Genomic DNA, 24,495 nt, shown 5'->3' with positions numbered 1-24,495 from the left:
GTGAACCATACAAAACCTAACAGGCCCTGGGACCAAAATTCCGAAGCTTGGCCACTTCTGGAGACAACTCTGTGTAGACTCATGCCCTCCGGGCTGCCATGGAGTCAGAGTGCGCACAGAGGGTCACACAAGCCGCAACGTGGCTAAGGAGCTGAAACAGGCTCCAAATGTCTCCTCAACTCCCTCAGTCTGTGGACAGGAAGCACCAGCTTGAGGTTTTAGGGAGTTAGCCAGAGCCACACTTAGAACACTGGCTCTTAAGGGTCCCCCTGCTGCCTCCAGCTACTACTGTCCCAACTCTAAAAAAAAAAAAAAAAACAAAAAAAACAAAAAAAACAAAAACAAAAACAAAAAAATTTTTTTAAAGCATCAGGTTACAGCAGAAACATCACAGCTCCATCAAAACACCCATTTATCCATCCACATTTCCAAACATGTTGGTCACCCTAACCCTGATCGGTGGTCAACACCAGCATACAGCATGAGTACAACGAGGGCGGGGCCTCTCCTAAGGGAGTTAGAGACTAAAAAGTCCGGACAACCATTCACTCAGCAGTAAAAAGTTGGGAGGGATCCGGGCTGGGATAGCAGCACCTTTAAAAACATACACAGTGTAACTATAAAATTTTAAGACATTTTTAATAAAAAACCAACAGGATGTAGAAACCTAAATGAACATTAAGCCCTCCAGTTGTTACATCCCTACTTCTACTAACCGCCACGGCTGGAGCCCTGGTTGGAAAGCCTCTGTGGGGAAAAGTCTAAAAAGGCAGTTGGTAACCCACATTAGGAAACACCCTTCCAAAGGCTGGGCTCTTCAAACGCCCACACTCAGAGTACACTGAAAGGTGGAGAAACAGCCAAGGTACAGCCACACAATGGGCGGGCTTCACACCTGCGTGGAAAAGCGCCACTGTCAGCTGAAAACACACAAAACCCCACTGACAGATGAGGTCAGAACCACCAGCCTCACTCCTTTACTCACACTTGCATGTCCTAAAAAAAATACAACACTCGCACACGGTTCGTCTATGAATTCTAATTAAGAACATTACATTCAGAATTATAGCACGCGTAGTGGTGACTTCTAGAAGACTGTAACAGCTTCTTGGCCACTTTCGGGGTAGACGGGGTGCAGCTGTTTACCTGAATGTGTTCTTAATAAGTGACTAGTACCACTCTAATTCACCTAGCCGTAGGTCTGTCATGGCTACTGACCACGCAGGCACATCCCACACTCGCCTTGCCAACACAGCTTAACTACAGGGAGCCATCCCCCAGTCTCAGGGTGAATTGGGAAAGGGCCGGTTAAATGAGGAGACGGGCCACTCCTTGGTGAAAGTCTGTAGCTTTCTCTCCCAGTACATCTTCTTCTTGTTGAGGACCTCCATCTTGATCCTGTGCTCCTCCTCGGCCATCTCGCACTCCCGTTCTATCTGCTGGATCTTGGCCACGTGCACCTCATTCATCTGGATCAGCTGCAGTTGCAGGATGGACATCTGCTGATGGTGCTCCTCCTCGTGCATCTTTTTTAAAGCACCTTCCTGAGGGGTTTTGCTCCTGTAGTTCTTATTGGCTGTTATTCTGACGGCTGAACACGAAGGTTCGGGTTGTGAGGTCCCCTCACATACAGGAAAGTGGACGAACTCTTTCTCATCGTCGCACAGTTCTCGATTTGAAACAGCAAAGGACTCTGGAAACAATAACAACAAGAACAGGAGCAGGAAACATGTTAAACGATTTCACAGGCAGAAGAAAAACATCACTCCCATTCCGCTGCAGGACGGATCTAGAGCAGTGTCTGCACTCGGTCCCCACGTCCAGGTCCTCTGACCACATCTGATTTGGTAATGTGTTTCCCGTTGTCATTTCTAGAACCACACACTGGGATGTGCTCAGAGAATGGGATCCTCATGAGTCAGACAGCCTGAGACGGTGATGAGAACTCCAAACTGAAAAATGCCGGACTCTGAGAAGCACGCGGTCGTGGGATGGGGCAAGAGTGTTAAGAGTCCTCCTGCTATCTGCCCTGTCTGATCACCTTTGTCGGTTTCTCCAACAGCCTCGAACCTTTCATTCTAGCCCCAGGGTGCCACGGGGCTTCCTGCCCATGGGAGTCAGGGTCAGACCCTACACGCCTCCTTGGGGAAGAAGTCTACACTCTCTGGCTAGCTCCCTCCATGCCTCCTTAACCGCCTCCATGTGGCTGTCAACTCCAGCACTGCGGGGAGGAGGCGGGGTACAGTTCCCAAGGACATTTATTATTATCTCCCTTACCCTCTCCTCCGCACTTGACAACCCTGAAAACCTCCTTCCTCCATTAGCTCCTGCCTCACTGCCCTCCCTGAGTGTTTTCATAGCTGGAGTCCTCTGGCTGGTCGGAGTGCTAAGGCTCTTGCTCCATCCACCTTGTTATCAATTTAACCTAATAATCCGGCCCCAACCTTGTATCCTCCTGTTTTACTCTTCAAACTGCCCTGTATGCACCTCACTTCAGTCCTAGCCCAACACTCCTCTAAGGTCATGCTTCTGTTTGTGGCCGTCTCACTATTCCCACAGCCTGACGTCAGGCTCAGTGCTTATATGGTCACCACTTTGTGATTTCCAACCTTCTCTGTGATTCCTGCTGGTTCGGGGCCAACACTGCTTGTTCTGAAACCTCAGACCCCTCCTTCTGAAGAGTTCTCCTCAGCAGCACTCAGCACACCGCATGAGATTTTGGCACCAGGCCTTTCTCACTTCATCTACCCTTGGGTATTAATCATTTACCCTGCTACCCAATGGGTGGCTAGTACTGCTTACCAGCGGAACCCTTGAATCCACAAGGAAGAGAGCACATGGATACAACAGGGTTCCTTTAGATGCTTGCAGTGTTTACACTGGTGTTACTTAGAGGGCAGTGGTATTAGGATTAGAGAACTTCAGTAAGAAATTCACTAACTCCAGTAACTCAGGGAGTTATTTTGTTTGCCTGCTTGCATGCTTGTTTGTGACAGGGCCTCTAGCCCATCCTCCAACTTACTGTGTAGCTGAAGATAACCTTGAACTTTCACTCCTCCTGCCTCTACTCCCCACCCCACTACCCAATGATGGGATTACACCAGCACTTCTGGTTTTATGTGATGCTAAGAACTGAACCCAGAGCTTTAGATGGTAGGCAAGCAGTCTCCTAACAGAACTGCACCTCCAGCACCCTCCTTACCCACACAGGAGTTTTCTAGCTGTGACTCCAAGACTTTCTTGAGAGGCTCTGCATTCTCAATAATGAGAGTCTTCTCTTTAGAGAAAAGTAATATTAATTTGTTACCAAAATTGGTTACATTATATGTCCATTACATTGTTCTGGAAGATGGGATGCTGGCAATGTTAATAATGTCTGCTTGGGGGAACCTAATTTGGAACGCTCTGTTAATGAGGAGAATGGTTACTGTCTGGATGGTTCCACTCCAAGGGTTAGGGTAACAACTATAAGTGGTCGCTAATTAAGGCTAAATAAAAAGTACAGATATCTGAAATACAGGAACTACTGGTAGAGAAAAAAAAAAGAATGCTTCCGTATCTTCTAGATAATGGAAATGTTTCCCTAGCTCTCTCACCAAGTCCAATGGCTCTCACCTGGTCAGTGTCTTTCCTGCAAATTCTATCTTTCTGGGCCAACACCTGTCAGAGCCCTGGCTTAAGCCGGATGTTACCATACACGCCGGCTCCCAGCATCAGAAGACTGAGGGGGAGGTACACCTGTTTGCTGGCAGCTTGGGCTCCACAGCTGACTGGGGCTGGAGAGAGGGCTCAGCTATGCGAGCACTCACTGCTCCTTTAGAGCATCCAGGTTTGATTCCCAGCACCCTTCCAGTTCCGGGGGAATCTGATGCCCTCTGCTGGTCTCTGTGGGCACTACATGCATGCTGTAAGTGCATGCAAAACACTTATACATAAAATAAAAGTAAACCTTTAAAAATGAACAAATATCCAACTCCTCCCCCCCCAAAAAAAAGGGAGAGAAAGGAGCAAAAAGGTCTCTGAGTGTTTCCTCCCTCAAGTCCTCAACTCTCTGGGGATGGAACCTGCCTCTCACGGCTTACTTCACTCCCATGGAGAGCCCAGCTCGGAGCCTGGGGCAGCACCGAGTCCCAGGCTGGTAACTGACAACAGTGGGACACAGCTCTCTCCACCTGACACAGCTGAGGGACTAGGGCACTGGAGAAAGGAACGGCAGCCTCAAAGGTGAGCATCAGCCATATTACCTCTGTGATCTGAAAAGCTAGAACCAAAACTGCCCTTTTTTATATTTGTTTATTATTTATTTTGAAGACTGAAAACACTTTTTGGACACCTCTAGCCTCACAGCTTTGATTCCACTTGTACGAGTCTTTAACGGTTACCCATCATGGTGTAAGGCTTTCTCCCAATTCTTAAATATTCACCTTGATCTCAGTTCTAGACTTCAAGAGCATGGTGGTGGCAGTGGCCGTTTGTGTGTACCACAACAGGTACCAGCACTATGTGTCTCATCTTTATAATCCGTGAGGACAACATGACTATAGAAAAACAAATTCAGTATCCAAGGCCATCTGGCTAGATGAAATCTAGGCCTCAGATCCAGGTCTGCATAACAACAAAATCATAGCATCTTAATGTTCGTAAGAAAGAAATGGCCCCTTTTAAACTACCCTGTTTAAAATGTGTGCTAAATACACGCTCCATAGAAAAATGGCTACACCTCTTAAGACTGGCAGAAGACAGGACTCAAAGCCATGTGGAGTAGTAAAGTGATCTTCAAACAAACATTAGCAGCAATAAGAAACAAGAACTCAGGTGGGCCGAACGTCCCTTACTTGGGAAAAGCCCAGCCTGGGAATGGTAGCCTGCAGCAAACACAGCCCCTACCATCTCTCTCCCAGGTGAAATCGTGCCACCCAAAGTAGAAAACTCAATTCTATGCAAAAAAGAGTAGGAAGGCTTTCTGAGATTCAGCACACAGCTGAGAGGGTGTCCTACCACTTGGGTAATTTGAGTAAAATTAGCATCCACAGGAAAGCCTCCTGCGGCTATGAAAAGATGAGAAGAGAACTGCGGGGCAATCCTCACCAGAAGGGAGGGAAAGGATGAGTGAATCAGCACTCACAGGGTGGGTGCACACAGAAGGTGCTCACAACTTAACTAGGAGTAAAAGGCTGGGTTTGCACGCATCAGTGGGCCCAGATCTTAAACTCATTCTTCTAGGTGAGAACGGGGAAAGGGAGAGCTAGCCATACAGGGTTTACTTGTAGGGAACACTGCCGCATGGCAGACCCATCTGGGTGTGATACAGGAGGGTAGGAGTAGGCATGGGCATCAACAGGAAATACACAGAACTAGCACAAGAGGACGGCTGCACAGACCAAGGATGCAGGACTGCCACCACCAGGATACACCTCGGACCTCTGTACCTGAGGTCACAGCCTAAGAGAATAATGGGACCTAGAAGGAAATGTTCACATGACTTAATCGTGGCTTCATAATAGAGACACCATGCATACAAAATTAAATATAACTTCTCCCAAACATGCAGCTGCCCCTGAAAATGACTTGTTCTCTTAAATGTATTTAAGTGGCTGGAGACACGGCTCAATGGGATGGGGTGCTTGCTGCCAACCCTGATGACTACCTGGGTTGGTATTTATTTAACCTGTCATCCTACCTACTCCCGTCCCCACACCTGCTCCTCAGAAGGGATAATTAAATTATCACAGATCACCAAGTGTGCACACTGGGAACTGTTTTAAGAGCCGGGCTTACAGGACAAATGCTGGCTTTCTTATGAATATGTTCCTCAGTGTGCGCCTCAGTGTAAGACCACTGTGTTCAAACACTGCTGCACACGTCAAGAAAGTCTCCGACAAAGCCATAAACATCCCTGGGTTGGTGACACAGTGATACCGTCTCCCACAAAACAGTAGCTAGAGGGAGGCCTCTAGTGGAATCTGCCGAACTCCATCCTGCTTGACGTTTTCTAGCAAGTCCCAGCATACCTCCAGGAAGCTAGTTCTGCTAACACCAGGTGTTGGCAACATTGTGCTGGCCATCAGAGCAGAATGTAAGTTGTGTGAGTAATTCCGAATGCTCATACCCACATTACAGAAGCTACACTGATATATTTTAATCCAGTATATCTAAAGCCTTACTTAAGCATGTCATTAACATTAAATTATTGATGAGATTTTTTTTTGGTGATATTAAAGCTTCAGAATGAGGTGTGTGATTACGGAACATCTCCATTGTATCCACTCACATTTCAGCTGCCTATAAGCCTCCTGCCACTTGGGGCTGCTGCACTAGAACTGAAGTTCTGAAAATACAAAACCAACACATAGTGTTTGGACCTTCTAACTTTCCTCCACCAAGTGCCAGAGAAGATCACTGATGACCCAAGCATTCTGTTTTCATCTTCTGTTTAATTTTATTACTACTGTGTGTGAGAGACAGGAGGGAGTGAGGAAGGAAGAAGGGAAAGGGGAGAGAGGGGAGGGAGGGGAGGGAGAGAGGAAGGGAGGGGGGGAAGGAAAGGGAGGGGGGGAGGGAGGGGAGGAGCAGGAGGAGAGAGGGAGGGGAGGATGGGGAGGGAAGGAAGGAGAGGGAAGAGAGAAAGGAAGGGAGGGGCATGGAGGGAGGGGGAGGGAGGGGGACTTAAAGACAGAGTTGGGAGCATGAGCATGTGCAGACCTCCTCTAGGCCACATGGAGTGGGGCTCCATCACCGTGCCTCATTCCCTTAAGACAGGGTCTCCCTGACCTGGAGCTAGGTGGTGATTCCAGAGATCTTCCTGTCCCCACCCCTATAGAACTGGAGTTACACTAGCTTTTTATGTAGGTGCTGGGATCTGAACTCATGTCCCCACATTTGAAGAGCAAGCACTTTATCCACTGGGTCATCTCTGCAGCCCCTACCCCCTGACTTCCTAGAAGCAAACTGAGTAAAGACCTCACAGCAGTTTTGAATTGCAAAAAGAGTCCTGGTACCCAAACTGTATTAACATCACATACTCACAGGAGGAAATACAGAGACAATGTGTGGAGCAGAGACTGAAGGAAAGGCCATCCAGAGACTGCCACACATGGAGATCCATCCCACATACAGTCACCAAACCCAGTCACTATTACTGATGCCAAGAGGTGCATGCTGACAGGAGCCTGATATAGCTGTTTCCTGAGAGGCTCTGTCAGAGCCTGACAGATACAGAGGTGGATGCTTGCAGCCAACCATTGGTCTGAGAACAGGGTCTCCAATGGAGGAGTTAGGGGAAGGACTGAGGTAGCTGAGGGGGTTTGCAACGCCATAGTAAGAACAACCAACCCGACCCCTCAGAGCTCCCAGGGACTAAACCACCAACCAAAGAGTACACATGGAGGGACCCATGGCTCCAGCCACATTTGTAGCAGAGGATGGCCTTGTCGGGCATAAATGGGAGGAGAGGCCCTTGGTCCTATCAAAGCTCAATGCCCCAGTGTAGGCGAATGTCAGGGTGGGGAAGCAGGAGGGAGTGTGTGGGGAGGCAGGGGGAGGGGGTTGGGATAGAGGGGAAACTGGGAAGGGGGATAATTTGAAATGTAGAAAAAGAAAATATCCAATGGGGAGGAGGGGGAGTACAACTAACATCAGGTTGGGCACATTTCCAAACTGACTGGGCACCAAGGCTGACTGCTCTCCATGTCTGCGTGGAAAGGAGAGCTTTGGCTGTATTTTGATAGCACCAGCAAAAAGGAAGTCTCCAGGGCTACTATGTACAAACATCTACGTTTAAGAAACTGCAGAGATGGCTCAGCAGTAAGAGTGCCTGCTGCTGTCCTAAGGTGCGGGGTTTACATCCCAGCGTCTTAATATTCTTACAAATGAGTCTCGCACAAGTGTCACCACAGAAAGAGCAGCAAGAACCCACGTTTTGCCCAGATGTAGTGGTGCGCACTTTTAATCCTAGTACTTGGGAGGCAGAGTTAGTATAAGCCCAACGACAGCCTGGTCTATATAAAGAGTTCCAGACAGCCAGGCCCACGTAAGAAGTCTAAATCTGAAATAGAAAAAAGGAAGGAAAGCTGGGCAGCGGTGGCACAGGCCTCTACCCCAGCACTCAGGAGAGCTAGGTGGGTCTCTGTGACTTCTAGGCCAGCCTGGTCCAGAGAGTGAGTTCCAGGACAGCCAGGATCACACAGAGAAACCGTTTCTCAAAAAACAAAAACAAAAACAAAAAAACGAGAGAGAGACGGGGAAGGGGGGGAGGGAGAATGGAAGAAAAGAACCATATTTTATTTCCTTCTTGCTCAAAACTTCTCAGTAAATGAACTGCATTTTTTCCAAAGGAAAGAAAAAAAAGTCATGAGGTAAAATCTCCAGCTCTAACCTCAGATTTTAAAGGGGGGGGGTATTTTGTTCCCAAAGTGAACTCTATGAGGGCTGGTGAGATGGCTCATTTGATAAAGCTACTTGTCACCAAGCCTGACACGAGAGTTCAATCCCCAGGAGTCACATGATAGAAAACTCCCAAAAGTTATCCTGTGACCATCACATGTCACACACACTCACACACATGCACACACACACACACAGCAAATGTAATTTATAAGAATAAAAAGAATATCCGTAAAACTGAGACATAACATTTGCTAAATGAGTATCTTCCTCAGCCCAGGACCCAAGGAAAGTTAGCCACCTGAGAAACCACACTGCTAACTCACTTCCCTCCATCCCCAGAACCACTACAGTGCTGTGCTGACTGGATGCTCTGTGGACAACAAGATAGAAAGCGGCAGAGCTACAGAGTTCAGCAAAGGAAGCAGCATGTGCCTCACAGAAAGAGAGCTGACAGTGCCCAGGTAAACGGTGTCTGCCAAGTGTTAGCTCGGCGTGGGAACCCGCAAATCAACTCCAGACAGGTCCGGAACACCAGGAAATAATGTATAGGGTCCATGACCCCGGCCACAGTCGTCACCCAGCCTGGACTCAGCCTTCAAGTTTATGTCCTAATTTAGCTTCCTGGAATGATTTGCTCACAGGGGGAAAAGTGTCAATCAAGGGCATGGATTTGGCTCATGTGGTAATTACCTTTCTCACTCCACACAGCACTCTTGGTTTCAGTTTCTTATGACTTTTAATTAACAAGAGCCAGTCCCTGAGAGTTCGGTCTACTCTGGGGACACCAGCTTCAGTGTTCTGCAAGCTAAGAAGCAGATTCCCCGGCAAGTGCACGATGGGCCCCTAGAACACCTGTGCAGCCCTGGAGCACCCTCGCCGACCTTCCTCGATTCACGGTGTGCCCTTTGCTGACTGCAGCGAGCTTCCATATAAAGAGGTCACTTCCTGTCTTAAAAAAGTCGGGGGGTTGGGGATTTAGCTCAGTGGTAGAGCGCTTGCCTAGGAAGCGCAAGGCCCTGGGTTCGGTAGCTCCGAAAAAAAAAAAAAAAAAAAAAAAAAAAAAAAAAAAAAAAGTCGGGAACTGTTGAAAATCCATCTCTGAACATTTATTTGCACTCTCTGGGGACACTATCCACCCCTTGAGGCCAAGCTTTTGAAACTACAAGTTATCATTACAACTTTGATTATAGACAGTCTCTTCTTGATTCTTCAGAACTATGTGTCTATGTGTGATGGTTTGCTCTTTTCCACGGGAGTATGCTAAGATTCAAGTTTTGTCCTTAGGATTTCCCTAAAATGCCACAAATAGAAACTTTGGATCACAGTGATTACAGTGGTAAAAATATCTGTATGAATCTGAGTGAACGCTAACGGGTGTTTGCTTTATTTAGTCTCTGTGCTTTTGATGCACTACTTTTTAAAGGTGCTGTATTGCTTTTTAAAGATTCTTTAATTTATCTTCACATGTGTGTCTATATGAGGCTATGTGTATGAGCATGTGGGAGTCCGTATACACCAGAAAGGGTACAGATCCCCAGAGACGGAGTTACAGCCAGTTGTACACTGCCCAGTGTGGGTGCTGGGAACAGAACTCTGGTCCTCTGTAGAGTAGTAGCAAGTGCTTGGAACCACAGAGCCATCTCTCCAGCCACTAATCTGGACTTCTGTTTTTAATTAGAAATAGTTTACTCATTTAGCATGGCCTTTTGAGAGACTTAATGTAGTACCTGACACAGCAGGCCCTCAATAATAACTTTTTAAAAGACCAGGTTGAGTCAATGAATATAAATCTTCACAAATTTCCCTTAATAAAGTGGAGATAGTTTGAGCTAAGCAACCGGAGTGCCTCATGAATGGCATGATACATATGCAGCTCTTTTTGGTTGAGCAATAACCGTAAAGAGAGACAGCACAAAACCACGTACTTCTGTACTGGATGCCCTATGCAACACCCCAGCCCGATACCAGCATTTTTACTGTTTCCTCACTAGTAACCATTTTACAATTCAATCCCAAGCTGCTCCAGCCAGTGTAGCACGCTGTGTGCGTGCGGGGCGTACCTTGGGTGGCTGCGTCCTGGTGGTACTCGGGCTCCTCCTCGGGCGGGCTCTGAAGGAAGTAGAGCTGCTCTGGTAGCATGCTGCCAATCTTCTCCTTGTCCAGGACGTGCGTGCTCAGCAGCGGACTCCCGCTGCGCTTCACCTTCTCCCTCCTCTCGTGGGCCATAATTTTTTTGGTCCGAGCCTTGATGTTCTCCCAACACTTCTTCAGCTGTTTGAAGTCCCGCAGCGACACGCTGGGCTGCGAGTTGTACTCATGGGCCAAGGCCTGCCAGGTCCGCTGCTTGAGAGCAATAGTCCGCGCATCGCTTTTCTTGCACTCCAGCACATACTTGTACTTCTCTACTAAGGCAAGCAAGATGCTCTTCTCCAGCTCTGAGAAGTACTTGGCAGGTTTAATGATTTCGTTGTTTTGCATTTTCCACTCTATTTCTCCCGGTCGTTGGCTAGCCTGCAAAAGGAAGTTGAAAGCAAGAATTACCAACTCTAGTACTGCAAAAATGTCACAAGTCACAGAGGCTTGATCCCTACCTTGGTTCCTTTCTTTTAAAAGGCGGCAAGTACCTTCTTTTCCATTAATGCTGAGTCACAGGAAAGTAGCCACAACTTTATTGAGCATGGGATTTCCCATTCTCCAAGTCAAGTTCCCAGGAGCCTGTGACACCTACAATATCACTCTCATTCTTAATTTATCTCTGCTTAAAGTAAGGAGCTGCTTAGTTCCCCCAAATTTCAGGCAGATTTGGAAATAAACAGCTTGCTCTATGTATGTATGTATGTATGTATGTATGTATGTATGTATGTATTTATTATTTCTGGCATAGATGAAGATAAAAGAGACGACTGTCTAATCAAACAGACTAAGTTATGTAAAAGCACTTCCAAGATTTCAGAATCTTAAGGAAATTGCTCCTGGATAGCTGGTATTTTTATTTTAATTATTTTTAGATTTATTTATGTATGTGCCTTGCCTGCATGTATATCTATGTACCGCTTGCATGCCTGGTGCCTGGGGTGTCAGAAGAGGGTGTTAGACTTCCTGGGCTTGGAATTATGGACAGTTATAATGAGCCACCATGTGGGTGCTGGGAATCTAAGCCAAGTCCTTTGCACAAACAAATGTTCTTAACCACGGAGCCCTATCTCCAGCCCTGATACCTGTTATTTTCAGTTAATACCCTTGACTTAAGTGATTACCTGAGACAACCTCAGGTCCTTCTTCAAAATGTGAGGTAGAAGCCAGCCATGGTAGCTTACATCTGTAACCTGTTACTACTCGAGAGGCTGAGGCAAGTGGACTGCTGTGAGTTGGAGCCCATGGGAGTTCTAGACCAGTCTAGGCTACAGTGTGCGATTGTGTCTCAAAAGAAGAAAAGAAATAAAACATGAGAAGTGAATCCCGTGACCCGTCAGGACTGGGGCCACTTCAAGCGTGTGCAGTGTTATATAAACAACTTCTGTAGTTTCAGAATTGTCTTCATACTTAGAGCAAATTACACTGCTTCTCTCACACGAGAAAGCCAAGGGCCAAAAGCTGAAGTGGATTGCCCAGGGCACAAAGACCATAACTGGGCAGGCAAGTCTGGGATCTTTCCGTCCCAGAAGTCTAGTGTTCTTGGTGTCGTTCTACGACTGTTCCTTGGACCTTGGGCAGTTTCAAATTATTCAACCCGGGCTCATTCTATCACCCTGCTATCCTCTACAGAGCTCCAGTACAAATGCCTTACTGCTCCGACGTGTATGAAACCGACATGTTCCCCATGAATCTCTAGTAAGACGTTTTCTGTAAGATAAATCCCTCCTGTACGTGATGGCGTGCCTGAGCCGCAGGAGCAGCTACAGGAACGCCAGCATTCTATGCCCTTCCTCCCCTGGAAAAGACCAACACAGCCCTCTTGTGTTCCCTAAGCCTCTGATCTTTCAGAGTAAAGGGCAAGCATCAAGATATTGATTATTCAGTCCACTGAGAACTGCCCACTTCTTATCAAAAGAAATGAGAACTCCTTGAAAGGAGTCCTGCTATTGAGATGTGAGGTCACCTGAACATCATGAGTGAGAGAGACACCAAGTTTGTTACGTTGTTTTCGCAATTATTTTGTGTATTTGAAATTTTCCATAAAGGGGAAATATATATGTATGTATGCATGTATGTACATGGTGGAAAGGTTGTGACTTTCCTTTTTTTTCCCCATTTTGACACAGGATCTCATTGAGCCTATGGTTTTTTTATGTTAAAAAAAAAATTACATCATGGGGGCTGGAGAGATGGCTATGCAATTAAGAGTGCTTGATGCTTTTCCAGAGTTCAGTTCTCAGCACCCCCAGCTGAGTTGAGTGGTTGAGCCACTCACAACCAAGTATAATTCAAGCTTTAGGTGATCTGATGTCCTTTTCAGGCTTCTACAGTCACCCACACACCATGTGGTGCACACACACACACACACACACACACACACACACACTTTTTTTTTTAAACTAAAAACTATGAAGGGTTGGGGATTTAGCTCAGTGGTAAAGTGCTTGCCTAGCAAGCTCAAGGCCCTGGGTTCGGTCCTCAGCTCCGAAAAAAAAAAAAAAAAACTATGAAAATCCTATTAAAAACAAACAAAATAACTTGCAAGGTTTCTGACTGAGGCTGGACAGACCTGAGCAGATCAGAAGCCTTGAAACGGGGGCTTTAAATGAGGGAAGAGAATCTGATCAGGGTCTGCACAATGCTTTACAGCTCAGCCCAAGTCAGGCTTACAATGACTGCTACTGGGGAGGCCAGGGCCAACTCCACCAGGCCTCTCTCTTCACTGCCACAAGGGACAAATGGAGTGCCAGGGTTACAGAGACAACTCAGTATGTGTCAAAGGCAGGTTGCCCTAAAACCTTAAACAAGTGTAAATAAGGGGCCATTTTTCTTCGAGGACGTACCCTAGCTCCCTTAAATTCTCAAGCATGCGCTTTGATTATATTGCATCCAGTAGTAGTAGTAGCATCCAGTCAGGGCTCCTTCCTTCCCATAGAGCAAGATTAATTCTTTCCCTTCATCAATGTCTACTCACTATAATCCAATGCTCCCCAGACTAAAATTTGCCAGCACAGGTCCTGACCAGCTGCCCTCTTCCATGTCATCTCTATTTTAAAGCAAACCTGTGTCCAACTTTCTGGTGTTTTATTACGTGTGTGTGTGTGTGTGTGTGTGTGTGTGTGTGTGCGCGTGTGTGTGTGCGTGTGTGTGTGTGTGTGTGTAGATATAGATATAAATGTAATTTTAGAGCTTCCATTATAGAGTTAGTGGGTACAATGGACAAACAAAAGCCCTGCCAGCTCTCAGAGCTGATTCTCCCTCCCTCACACCAAGGCCTCAGGAGCCATAATATATCTGCTTTCCCCATGTCCTCTGCCACTCTTCTAAGAATTGCTCCTCGAGGGACTCAGATTTCTATTCACAAATGATTAGAGGTCCACTCCCTCTGCTTTTGTTGCTAACAGTTGCTGGTTCTATACTTGCTATGGAGGCAAAAACAAAAAATGTCCCTTTGTTGTTTAACGTTCTATGATCTCGGCTCTCACGCAAACAGACCACACTCTGTGACACTTGGTAGAACTGATGTTAATTGCCCAGTGATTTAGGAAGTCTTCCTTGCAATGAGTGCAGGAGCACCGGCTGCCACGATGGGGAGATGGAAAGGGATGGGCTGGGCTCGGGGTTCAAACTTTGCAGAGTTCTGCCCTAAAGTCAGCTGAGCCCCAGTGAGAGCAGCTGAGTTCACAGGATTCCTACTGTAGGTTAGACTGTAGTTAGACCAAATGGCTTAGGTGCAGTACACCATTTCATCTTCCCCTAAATCGCTCTTGAGAGCATCATCCGTTACACTTCAATTTTTCTGTTAAAGGAAAATCTAAGTACCAGAAGAAATTATACAACTGCTCTCAAAAGCAAATACCCAGAATTACCAACACCTGGGGACCATTAACAGCCTATTAACTAAACTGTTATTTAATCACCAGCTAAGTACAACCAGAGTTGCTAATTTACTTTGCTTAATTTCGTAGAACACCAGGCCTCTCTGGGCCATGTGGTTGTGTTCTACAGCAAGCTAGAAGGGATTCTGGGATGAGCCCCAAGCCTTCCCACCCCAACGTTTCCTGTGGATTCCCAATAGCCTTGCAAAGTAGGCTGCTTACCTCTACAAACTAAATATTTCTACTTCCAAGATAAGGAAACTGAGGCTCAGGAAGCTGCTATGATCACAGCTATAGCAAGTGGAAGAACCAGAAGTTGAAGCCATCACATGCCTTCAAGGCCCACACTCCTCTGCTCTGAGTAGTTCTCTCGTTTCAGACCTAGTGATGGTTTCTGTCCCCTGCTAAATGATATTACGTAGCGATCCGGTGGTCTGCTGGCAGAGGGTATTGGTAGGACAGCTTGCAGGGTGGGGAGCTGGGTCTGCGATGACCATCTCCACTTGTTGGTTCTGCCCTCTCCCCCACCCCTTGCTTCCGTCACCTCCTCCCTCTCTCAGTCTGAGGATCCTCACCTTCCCCCACCAAACCACCCATCCTCAGTCTAATCAGAACTCTGAAATAATTTCTCCAGCAGATACTTAAAAAACAACAACAACAACAAACGTCTGCAAGCAACTGCAGAGAGAATGCAGAGCTCTAAGTGGCCCACACCCCAGGGGCAGGCTGGCATCCCATGGGAGCACCTGACTGACAGTTCTCACCAAACAACTTCTCAAGTAAGAGGTCTCCCTAGCAAAGTTCATTGCCAGAAAAACCAAAGCCCAAAAGCACACTCTAACTCAGAACTAGTCCACGGTGTCCATAATAGGTTACAGATGGCAACATAGCAACCCTTCCTTGTTGCAAGAGCTAGAGCTGGGCTGCCTCCCTGGCCTCTGCTCTACTCAGCGGCAATCCCTCCCTATGGCTGCTGTTCTGCTGGTGTCTTACCTGCTCTGACATGGCTGTAATCATATGGCCGCCCACTGACCCTCACAGCAGGGCTCCAGTAGACAGAGAATGCATATGTATGTCTTCTATAGGAATAAAGCTACCAGCCAGACGCAGAGTATCACATAAGACAAAGCTGTGTTAAAGTTCGCTAAAAGCTGTGTTAAAGAAAAATTGCCAATAAAGCACTAAAATTCAAATGCAGTGAAAGCTCCCCTGGGCCTTGGCAAGGATCGGAGGACAGGTCTATAAAAAAGAGCACAATGATTCTAATATCATCAAGGGGCAAAGCGATTAGCACAATTCCCAAAACACTAACATTGACTAAACCGCCAGAAGTTGATGACCAGGAACTAGTTCATTTACTATTCACCTTACAAGGAAAAGCCGGCTTTTTGTGAACTGCACTACTGTATGTTATCAATGTCCATTGCCAAATCCCTAATTTCCAGTGGGCCAAATTTGGGATTGGACATCTAAAGAAGTAGTTAAGATTAAATGAGACCCTAGATATGAGCCTTTGGTCCAACCAGTAGTACCCTATATAAAAAGAGACCAGAGACCTTACACACACTCTCTGTGGACAGAGGTGGGGTGAGCATGCCGAGATGGCAATGACCGACAAGCCAAGAGCTTCGGGATGAAACCTCTCATGCCAGCATCTTGATCCTGCACTTCCCAGACACTAAACTATACGGAAGAAAGCCTCTGTGTTCAGGCCATCCCATCTCTGGTATTTTGCTACGGCAACCAAAGAAGACTTCGTGACAGTCTGTGATTTTTAAATCCAAGGATGAAACTAAGTCTTAAGGCTTGAGCAAAGTCTAGAGAAATGGCAAAGGCTTTGTTTCTATTACTGTTTGTATGTGGGGGTCACTTTTTGAAGCTAATCCTTGTAACTGAAAAGCTGGGATGGAGACCTCAGACAGGGGTCAGGACAGTCATAAGCCAGGCTCCTATGGTGAAGTGAAATGAAGCAAGATAGGACATACAGAAAACCTGGGCTCAGATCCTGACCAACATTCACACTGTACCTCTGAGCAGGTCAGTGTACCACCTCTGAGAAGGATTAAGAACCCTGAGCCTGCACAAAGCCCAACAGTGTGAGTGACCAGCCCTCCTCAGTGTGAGTGACTAGCCCTCCACAGTGTGAGTGACCAGCCCTCCACAGTGTGAGTGACCAGCCCTCCACAGTGTGAGTGACCAGCCCTCCACAGTGTGAGTGACCAGCCCTCCACAGTGTGAGTGACCAGTGTGTGAGTGACCAGCCCTCCACAGTGTGAGTGACCAACCCTCCACAGTGTGAGTGACCAGCTCTCCACAGTGTGAGTGACCAGCTCAGGACCAGAGCTGCAGTGCACTGTGCCACTGTCTCTGTTTTGCCCCCCTTTCAAACTGTTTCCAAAATAGCATGATCTATATAATGTATACATGCAAATATGTATTTACCAGCTTCTTATTTCACAGACACAAAATTTAACCAATATAGAATGCATTCCTACAGAAGGCTGAGCACAAAGATAATTGAACCCCACATCTTGGGAAGAACACTGACACAAGCTGAAGCCTGAAAGGAATGGCATTCAGGGGCGGACACCGTAACAAAGGACCATGTGCCTTGGCTGCTTGGGGGAGGGCAGAGTGGGCCTGCCCTCTTGTGAACAAGAGGCCATCTGACACTCAAGGATGTGAACAGAAAGAACCAAAGGAGGTGGTTCAGACTTTTTTTTAAGTGGGGAGGGGGAATAAGAAAGGATCTGCACGCTGAGTGGGACAATGTTCTTAGGGAGAAAGAAATACACACAAAGGACTGTGTTGAAAGGATGCTGTGACCAGGATGTGTCTGGGCACACACAGGGGGAGGGAGGAAGAGAATGGGGACACTGAGATGCATGTGGCCTGAAAGAGCAGCAGTCCTGAGCCGGATCCAAAGAGAATGGTGCTCCCTAAGGTGGAGAGACTGCAGGTCCACAAAAATGTAACACAGCACAGAGATGTGTGGCACTGAGAGAGGCAGTGTGAGAAACAGTGGCAGAGAGACCCCAGGACAGAGCTGGTCGTAGAACAAGAACCCTAGTTCTCACTAGAAACAAATGAACACCAGAACAAAACAGGGTCACAACTTGGGAGACAAAAAGGACAAACATGTGACACATAGAAGTGACAGGGTGGGCTGAGGGAAATGTCATGCACCTCCCATGGAAGTCTGCAACAGACTAGTCTATCCTTACAATGTAAAGGCTAGTTCCTATTTCTCTTACCATTCTGTCTCCGAATTCATCACCTTAAAAATAATTGTTTTTTGAAATAACCTAAATCCTAGCATATTAAAAACTTTAACATGAAAAAGACCCCATCAACCTATCTTTCTTCTCAAATGAGAAATCTCAGACTTGGCACAAGTAAGGGCTCCTTGGGGACCTGATAACTGGGGTGAGGGCTGCTGCTGAAAGGTCATGGTTTCTCTCCAAGCTCTTTCCCCACATCTTCCCATTTAAGTGCCCTTTTCTCTGAGGTATTCTCAAGCCTTCCCTCGACATCCCATCTGCTGTGATTTAGATCATAAGTGTTCTTCAGAGCCTGGTGTTGAGGCCTGGTGCCCAGTGACATTCTCAGGAAGAACTCAAACCATTCAGAGATGGATCCAGTGAGGTGGCTTCAGGACACGGGGGAGTGCACCTGAGGAGGAAGTAGAACTCAGCCCCTTCCTTATCTTCTCTTTGTTCCTTGGCCTAGGATAAGCAATGTTGTCTGCCACATACTCCCGTCTTGCCATGCTGCTCTGCCACAGGCCCAAACCAACAGGGCCAACAGAAAGATGTGCCATGTGGCACAAATCTTTAAGTCCAAGAGGCAGAGGCAGGTGGACCTTTATGAGTTCAAAGCCAGCTTCATCTACATAGCGAGTTTCAGGCCAGCCAAGGCTACCTATCTCAAACAAACAAAAACTATGGGCCCAAATAACCTTTACCAGTTCCCAACTCAGTGCTAGGGACTAAGCCTGGGGCTTCCTGTGTGTTGGGGAGGTGCCTGGCTATGCCCCCAACCCAAGCCTTTTCTTTTTATAAACCAATTAGCTCAGAGTTTAGGCACAGCGACAGAAAGCTGACTGACATGTCATCTGAAAACATAAGGGCACGCTGACACTCACTTTGTGACGGGCAGCAAGTCCTCTTTCCTCCCTGTCAGCTCCTCATCTCTAAATTACAGCTAAAGCAGGTGTTCTCTAAGTCCCATCCAGGGCGGGCGGTCTGGATGAGCAGTCGTTCCTCTGCAAATTAATTTCCACAGCCCACTGCTAAAGACACACGGACAGCAGTTCTGATTGTTCATTAAGTTGGTAGGGCTTTGGACCTCTGTGCAGCACAGTGAAGTGATCCTGGCACTCCAGGTAGTCCTTCTTGCTTTAAGACCATATAGAGGTTTAACTTTGTAAATTTAGCAATTCCAGGGAAAGCAGCTAAGGCCAGTGGTTAGCTCTCCAGAGTCTGAGGACTGCCACCAAGCAGCAGGCATTTGATACATATCTATTCATGTTGCCACACACCTGCCTACCATTCCTTTTGTTGTTGTTGTTTACTAATTACAGTTACATGTTCTACTGTCCAAAATATCTTTTTTGACAAGGGATTAATTAGGAAATTATAGTTTTTTGGTTTCCTGAGAATACCAGGAAAGCCCCAAAGGAAGTAGAAATGGCAGCTTTTCAGAGACCTACGGTGACTCTGACTGTCGTGTTATGCTCACAGGCTCAAACCTGTCTCCCCAGGACAACCACCTGCCAACAGCCTTTCCTCCTCTCCACCAGCTCTCTTTTTAAAGGCTTGGCACCAGCACTGACCTTGCCTTTTCTACCGTGTTGCCCCTACTCTCTCCCGACAGCCATAGAACTTGGTTAATTTTGCCATCTGTGTCTCAGTGTGACTGCGAGTGAATGAGCCTTGGTTTTAAGGCAAACTCCCTTTCCTTATCCTCCTCTGTCTTCCCACTTACACAAAACCCACTTTAAAAGTCCTGGTCCCTTCCTTCCTCTCCTCCACAGCTCCGTCCTAAAGCAGCCTCCGCCGAGGTGCCCCTGAAATGCCTTCAGATTCATTATTAAAGCCTCCCCTTCAGGAAGTGCTTCTGACACGCAGAAGGTGCCCTTCTGGGGGTGTTCCACACCATCCTGCTTCTTGTCTCAGCCAGGACACTCTCCTTCACTCCCACATCAGAAGACTGACTCTCAGATCTGCTCTAGCCCAGGGCTATCGAGTACTCCGCTCTTACCACAACTTCTCCACACTGTGATCCATCTGCTCTGTCGAGGGGGAGCTATACCTTATGCGCGTCTTTCACACACAGTAGACGCTCTCAGTGTTTGTTCAGACATATTGACGTTCCCCTACCAACCTCCTCTATTACTGCCCCATATGGGTACCTCAAAAATTACCAGTTCTCCAGAGAGCTAAAGCTATACTGATTCTTTCCCCACTGTCTACAAGTCTTGTGACGACTGCTGATTTCAGCCATAGGCAGGGGGCTTCCCAAGCCAAGAACCCCAGCATGTTCTCCAACCCATGCAACTTGCTGACAGAACTCCATTCTACAGTCCACTCCAGTGTTGACTTTCATCTCCCCTGTCCTCACCTCGAGTGTCTTCTGTAAGACCTGAACCTCCGACCGGTCTCCCAAATGCCCACTGTGTTCCTCCCTTTGCAACCGCAAGAGAGACAGCCCTAAAATACGGTGCTCGTGGCACATCCTGCTCGTACCCTGTGACATCCACTTCCTACGTAATAGAACAAGTCCAAACTCCTCGTGCATCACTCAAGAGCTTTTCTACGTCTGCCCCACCTACTGTGTCTCTCAATCCAGTCAAACCAAACTCACCTTCAGGCCCTTAAAATTTGCTACCGTCTCAAGGCTTGGTTTACTTCAGACTTCCTCTGCCTGAGATCTTTGGCGCAAAGTCCATTTTTATCCTGACAGACCCAGTCCCTGTGTAACTGCTCAGCTCCCACGTGACTGTTCTAAGGCCTGCCTATACTAACGCTTATGCTCTTGTCCATACGTAACAGGTTTCCTTCCAGAATGAGTTTGGACAGTGTGACATACATCATACTGGTTAACTGTCCTATGCGGCTTATGCCTGGTGAAAGCTGACTCGGGACGTGGGGAGGCCCTCCATTGTCTCCGCCAAGGCTCCCACTCCTGGGGAACGCTGGCTCCTCAACTCTGTAACAAGCAGAAGAGCAAGCCACGGTGGGTATCACGCGCATCCTGTCACTGAGAACAGTTGGGAGATACTGTTTGCAACCAACTTAACTGAACGTGAAGCTCTAAGTCCATCCACAGAATGCTCATCTACGGAGCGGATGGACCCTCCAGCCTAGGATTCTCCCAGTTGGGAACTCCTGCCTGCTAACTGTGTCACCTTCCAGAGTTAGTTTCACTGCTGTGAACTCCCAATTTGATCACGTTCTTTCTCTGTCTGCTGCTGTTTGTTCTTTTACCCAAGGAGAGATCCATGCCACCTGGGACTCGTGACTGGAAAGTCTAGCTGACCACCCAATGGGGCGTCCTTGGTGGGTGGATTTCAGCTGCGTATTTGTAAGCCCTAGCTTTGACATAGTCTCCCGGTTGGTCTACAGTTGGTCTGCCTCCAGTGGTCTCTGCTGGATGCCCATCACCGGAATCGATGTTCTGCAACCCAACTATGGCTTTTCTCCACCTGCTGCTCACTATTTATTCTCTCACTTCCGCTAGCCATCTACTTACTAATGCACTCGCTGTACTACCCTAGAACACTCTCCAGACTCTACGGGACAAGTAGTTCACCAGTTCTGTGCACACCGCAACGGCATTTTAGTTTAGTTTATTATTTTTAAGAGAGAGAACGTCACAGCTGAGACCTGGTAGCATGAATAAGAACATTCAGAATCTCGGCTATGGGCTCAAACTCACCCCACTGAAGCACGCCGCCGTCTCTAGGAAGGGAGGTGACCCACTCTTCTGCAAGCACGTTGTCCACCATAAACATAAACCAGTGGCACTTCCCACATGTTTTGTCACGTGCCCTTTGTGACCATCTCCCTCCGTGGGATGGGAAACTCCTAAGGAAAGATATCATTTCTGACTCATCTCTGCATGGAGCATGACTCAGCAGAGGACTGGCACTCTGGAGACTTTTTTTTTTTTTTTTTTTTTTTTTGAATGAAGCACTGTTCCCTGCCAACTACTTGGGGGGGAGGTCACATTCTCTCTCACGATCACAATCACAGAGGTGAGTGATAGCTGGGAAATAGATGAGGCCCCAGCTGTCCCTCTCCCCCAGAGCACCCGCTCTGTCCACTGTGCATTAGTTGCCACCCTTATCATCGCTGTGTACCCCAAAATCCTCTTCTGAGTCCTAGTTTAAAACAAAACCCCTTTATCCAAGAAGTCTGTCATGGGAAAGGCGACACAAAGGGAAGACACTAGGAGAAGCCAGGGTGCCTCTCTGAGAAGAGCCCACCATGCTTCCAGCAGACCGAGGACCTCTCTTCCCTGCTACTGCAGCCCGGGATAGTTCTTGCCTTCCTCATTTTTTCACTCAGACTATGAAGACTTTCAGTTCTCCCCATCCCAAACTGAAACTCAATAGTTCCTTCAAGCCCACTGTGTCCCACATCAGTTAGGCCCCCGGTCTGCGAAGCATGTTATCAACCTTAGGGGTTTTGTTTGCATGCTTCACCTCCTGAGACAGACGACCACGATCGACTGCATCCCAAGACGGGTAATGCTCTGCCAGGCCTAACAACACTGCCTGCACGGCATCTGAACGCTCTCGCCCAGCTGCAGGAGTGAAGAAAGACAACTTCTGATCTTTCTTCGGGACCTCTCCAGCCACCTCAGAATGGACCTCGGATGCAGCTGTGGGGAGAGTAAGCAGATGACCCCATCTTTCTCCGGGTTTTGAAATACTTTTTCTCCATCCCTTTTCTTCCTCTCTGGTTTCAAACTCTCATAGCTGTCCTCAATCCTAAACTTGGGAACTATTTTATTAACTTTCAACAATTTCCTAAGTACACACTCGTGGTCTCGTCGGACATGCTAAAATCCCCCCACACGACTCAGGCCCTATGATTCCAGCTCTAGTTTTAAATGTGTGGAAATATGTGTCTTTACCCTGGAGCCATTCTCCTAAGTACCGCAAAACATTTTGTGCTTAGCATAGTAATAAAACATCCATTCTCAATAATCAGAACTGGAGACTAAATTCTTGTTTCTTACTCCAACATAAAAACCCTTCCTGCAATTTACAGACTGCCAGAGCCATCAATGCCAGTGCGATTATTTAATAATTCAAGCCAACTGTTTAGGACCTAGAGCCTGGGACACGAAGTGCTTAATTTTAGCTATCAGCAGACACACATTATCTCTCACAATAGTACTTGGGGGTGGGTATTACATCACACCCTACTCCCCCATTATAGAAACATCAAGCCGGCAGCCTCGGAGTAAAGGAGCTTCCCCAAGGTCAGTCGGGCAGGGATGTGATGCACTATTTTCTCCTAAGATCCTCGGAAGGAAGGACCCAGCCCTTTATACCTCTGGATCGGACTGGAGGAGGCAGGGGGTCTCAATGGAGACAAGTACTGAAAAGCGGCGAGCGCAGTTCCCTGCACACAGTAGGGATATGAGGACCGCGGCTCCGCGGGGTCTGCCGGATTTTCCCCCCAAGAGCTTCCCGGGCCCCGGGCTCTGAGCCTTGTCCCGGGAGCTCCAGCGCGACTGCGAGGCCCGCGCGCCGGCGCTTTGTACGCGGCAGGCCGGCCGGGCTCCCGGGGCACCGCGGCGCGCGCAGGCGGCCGTCGGCCTGCCGGGAGGAGGGCGCGGCGGCTCGGCCCGGGAGCCCGCCAGCCCCCGCGCTCCTGCTCCGCCTGCTTTCCTGGCCGCCCGCGGCCCTCCCGGCCTCAGCTTCCACCTGCAGCGGCGGCGCAGCGGCCGCGAGTCCCGGGGAGGGAGCGGAGGCGCGGGCGCGGCGGCCTGGGCTGCCTCTGGCGGGCTGGGCGGCCGGCAGGGCCGCGGGCTCCAGGCGCCGGGCGGCCGCGCGCCCCCGGCCGGCCAGGCCCGCCGCGCGCTCCGCGGCCACAAAGCCCCGCGCCGCCGCCCCCTCGCGGGCCGCTGCCGCCTGCCGCTCGGTGGGTGCCGCGGAGGGCGGGAGCGCGGCCTCGCGCAGTCCCCACCTCCCCGAGCCGCGGTCCAGCCGCGCTGCCCACCTTGGCCCGGAAGCTGCGGAAGGGGGCCCGTCTCCGCCAACAACAAAAGAACGCATTTTCCCACACCCGGGATGTGGCAGTCACCCGCAGGAGTTAGCGCGAGCCTCCTGACTGACGTGGGCCCTTTTCTTCGGGGACTCCACGAGGCTGGGGACGGCACCCCCTCCTACTCTGAGTTCAGCGCCAACTTTTGTGGTTCTAATCGGCGGGATGTGTCTCCTGAGAGGGAGTGTGCGCTCCCCCTCCCCAAAGGACCCCGGTTGTGTACACCGACCTCAGGATGCGACTCAGACCCAGTGTGCCTACTCAGTGGGACCCAAGGCGCGCTGCGACGAAGGCACGGAGGCTTAAACAACTGGGGACAGGGGTCCTTCTTCCCACAAGGCCTTTACCCCTCCCCCAAGGATGAAGCCTGAGTGTTTCTTTTGCCATAGATCCGTTAAGAAGATTCCAAGCCCAGAGATGGGCAAAGAGAAGGTTCTCAAACTTTTTCTTTTTAAGCGAGATGAAACTCAACAAGGCATAAAGACAGCTATTTAAAAATAAACAAGCCAGTAGCACTTATTACACTTAGAATAGTTAGCAATAACCACCTTATTCTTAACAGTTCCATCAGAAGGACAACCCTCCACGTCCCCCGCACCAATTACATAGTCACTCCTTTGCCTAGTCCCTAAAAATCATTAACCTTTTTCCTGTTTCTATAGATTTACCTTTTTGTATATTTCATATAAATGGAGTCATGAGTCTTTTTGGAGCACGGGGCAGGGGACACGATGTGAGGAGTGGTGCTCACTAAGCTGCCCAGGCTGGCCTTGAACTTGCTCTGGGATCCCAGGAAGCCTTTGAACCTACAAACT

The 24,495-nt window shown here is 48.3% G+C and overlaps 1 protein-coding gene across 3 annotated transcripts; it reads right to left on the bottom strand.

The window, feature by feature from the left end:
- Positions 1-614: 614 nt before the first annotated feature.
- Msantd3 (Myb/SANT DNA binding domain containing 3) lies at positions 615-24,391 on the bottom strand. Of its 3 annotated transcripts, none has more exons than XM_032904397.1 (3): positions 24,349-24,391; positions 10,446-10,896; positions 615-1,693 (listed from the first exon to the last, which is right to left on the bottom strand). In XM_032904397.1, exons 2-3 carry the CDS (start codon positions 10,861-10,863, stop codon positions 1,284-1,286), a joined length of 828 nt encoding a protein of 275 aa, XP_032760288.1. In that variant the 5' UTR covers positions 10,864-10,896; positions 24,349-24,391; the 3' UTR covers positions 615-1,283. The 3 variants fall into 3 exon arrangements, with proteins under 3 accessions (XP_032760288.1, XP_032760281.1, XP_032760276.1); XM_032904390.1 differs by lacking the exon at positions 24,349-24,391 and adding an exon at positions 23,636-23,740; XM_032904385.1 differs by lacking the exon at positions 24,349-24,391 and adding an exon at positions 23,341-23,387.
- Between the last annotated feature and the right edge of the window lie 104 nt (positions 24,392-24,495).

Source organism: Rattus rattus, chromosome 1 (genome assembly GCF_011064425.1).
Source record: "Rattus rattus isolate New Zealand chromosome 1, Rrattus_CSIRO_v1, whole genome shotgun sequence".
Lineage (NCBI taxonomy): Eukaryota > Metazoa > Chordata > Mammalia > Rodentia > Muridae > Rattus > Rattus rattus.
The sequence above is the reverse complement of the archived record's forward strand: the minus strand, read 5'-3'. Positions and strand labels throughout refer to the sequence as shown.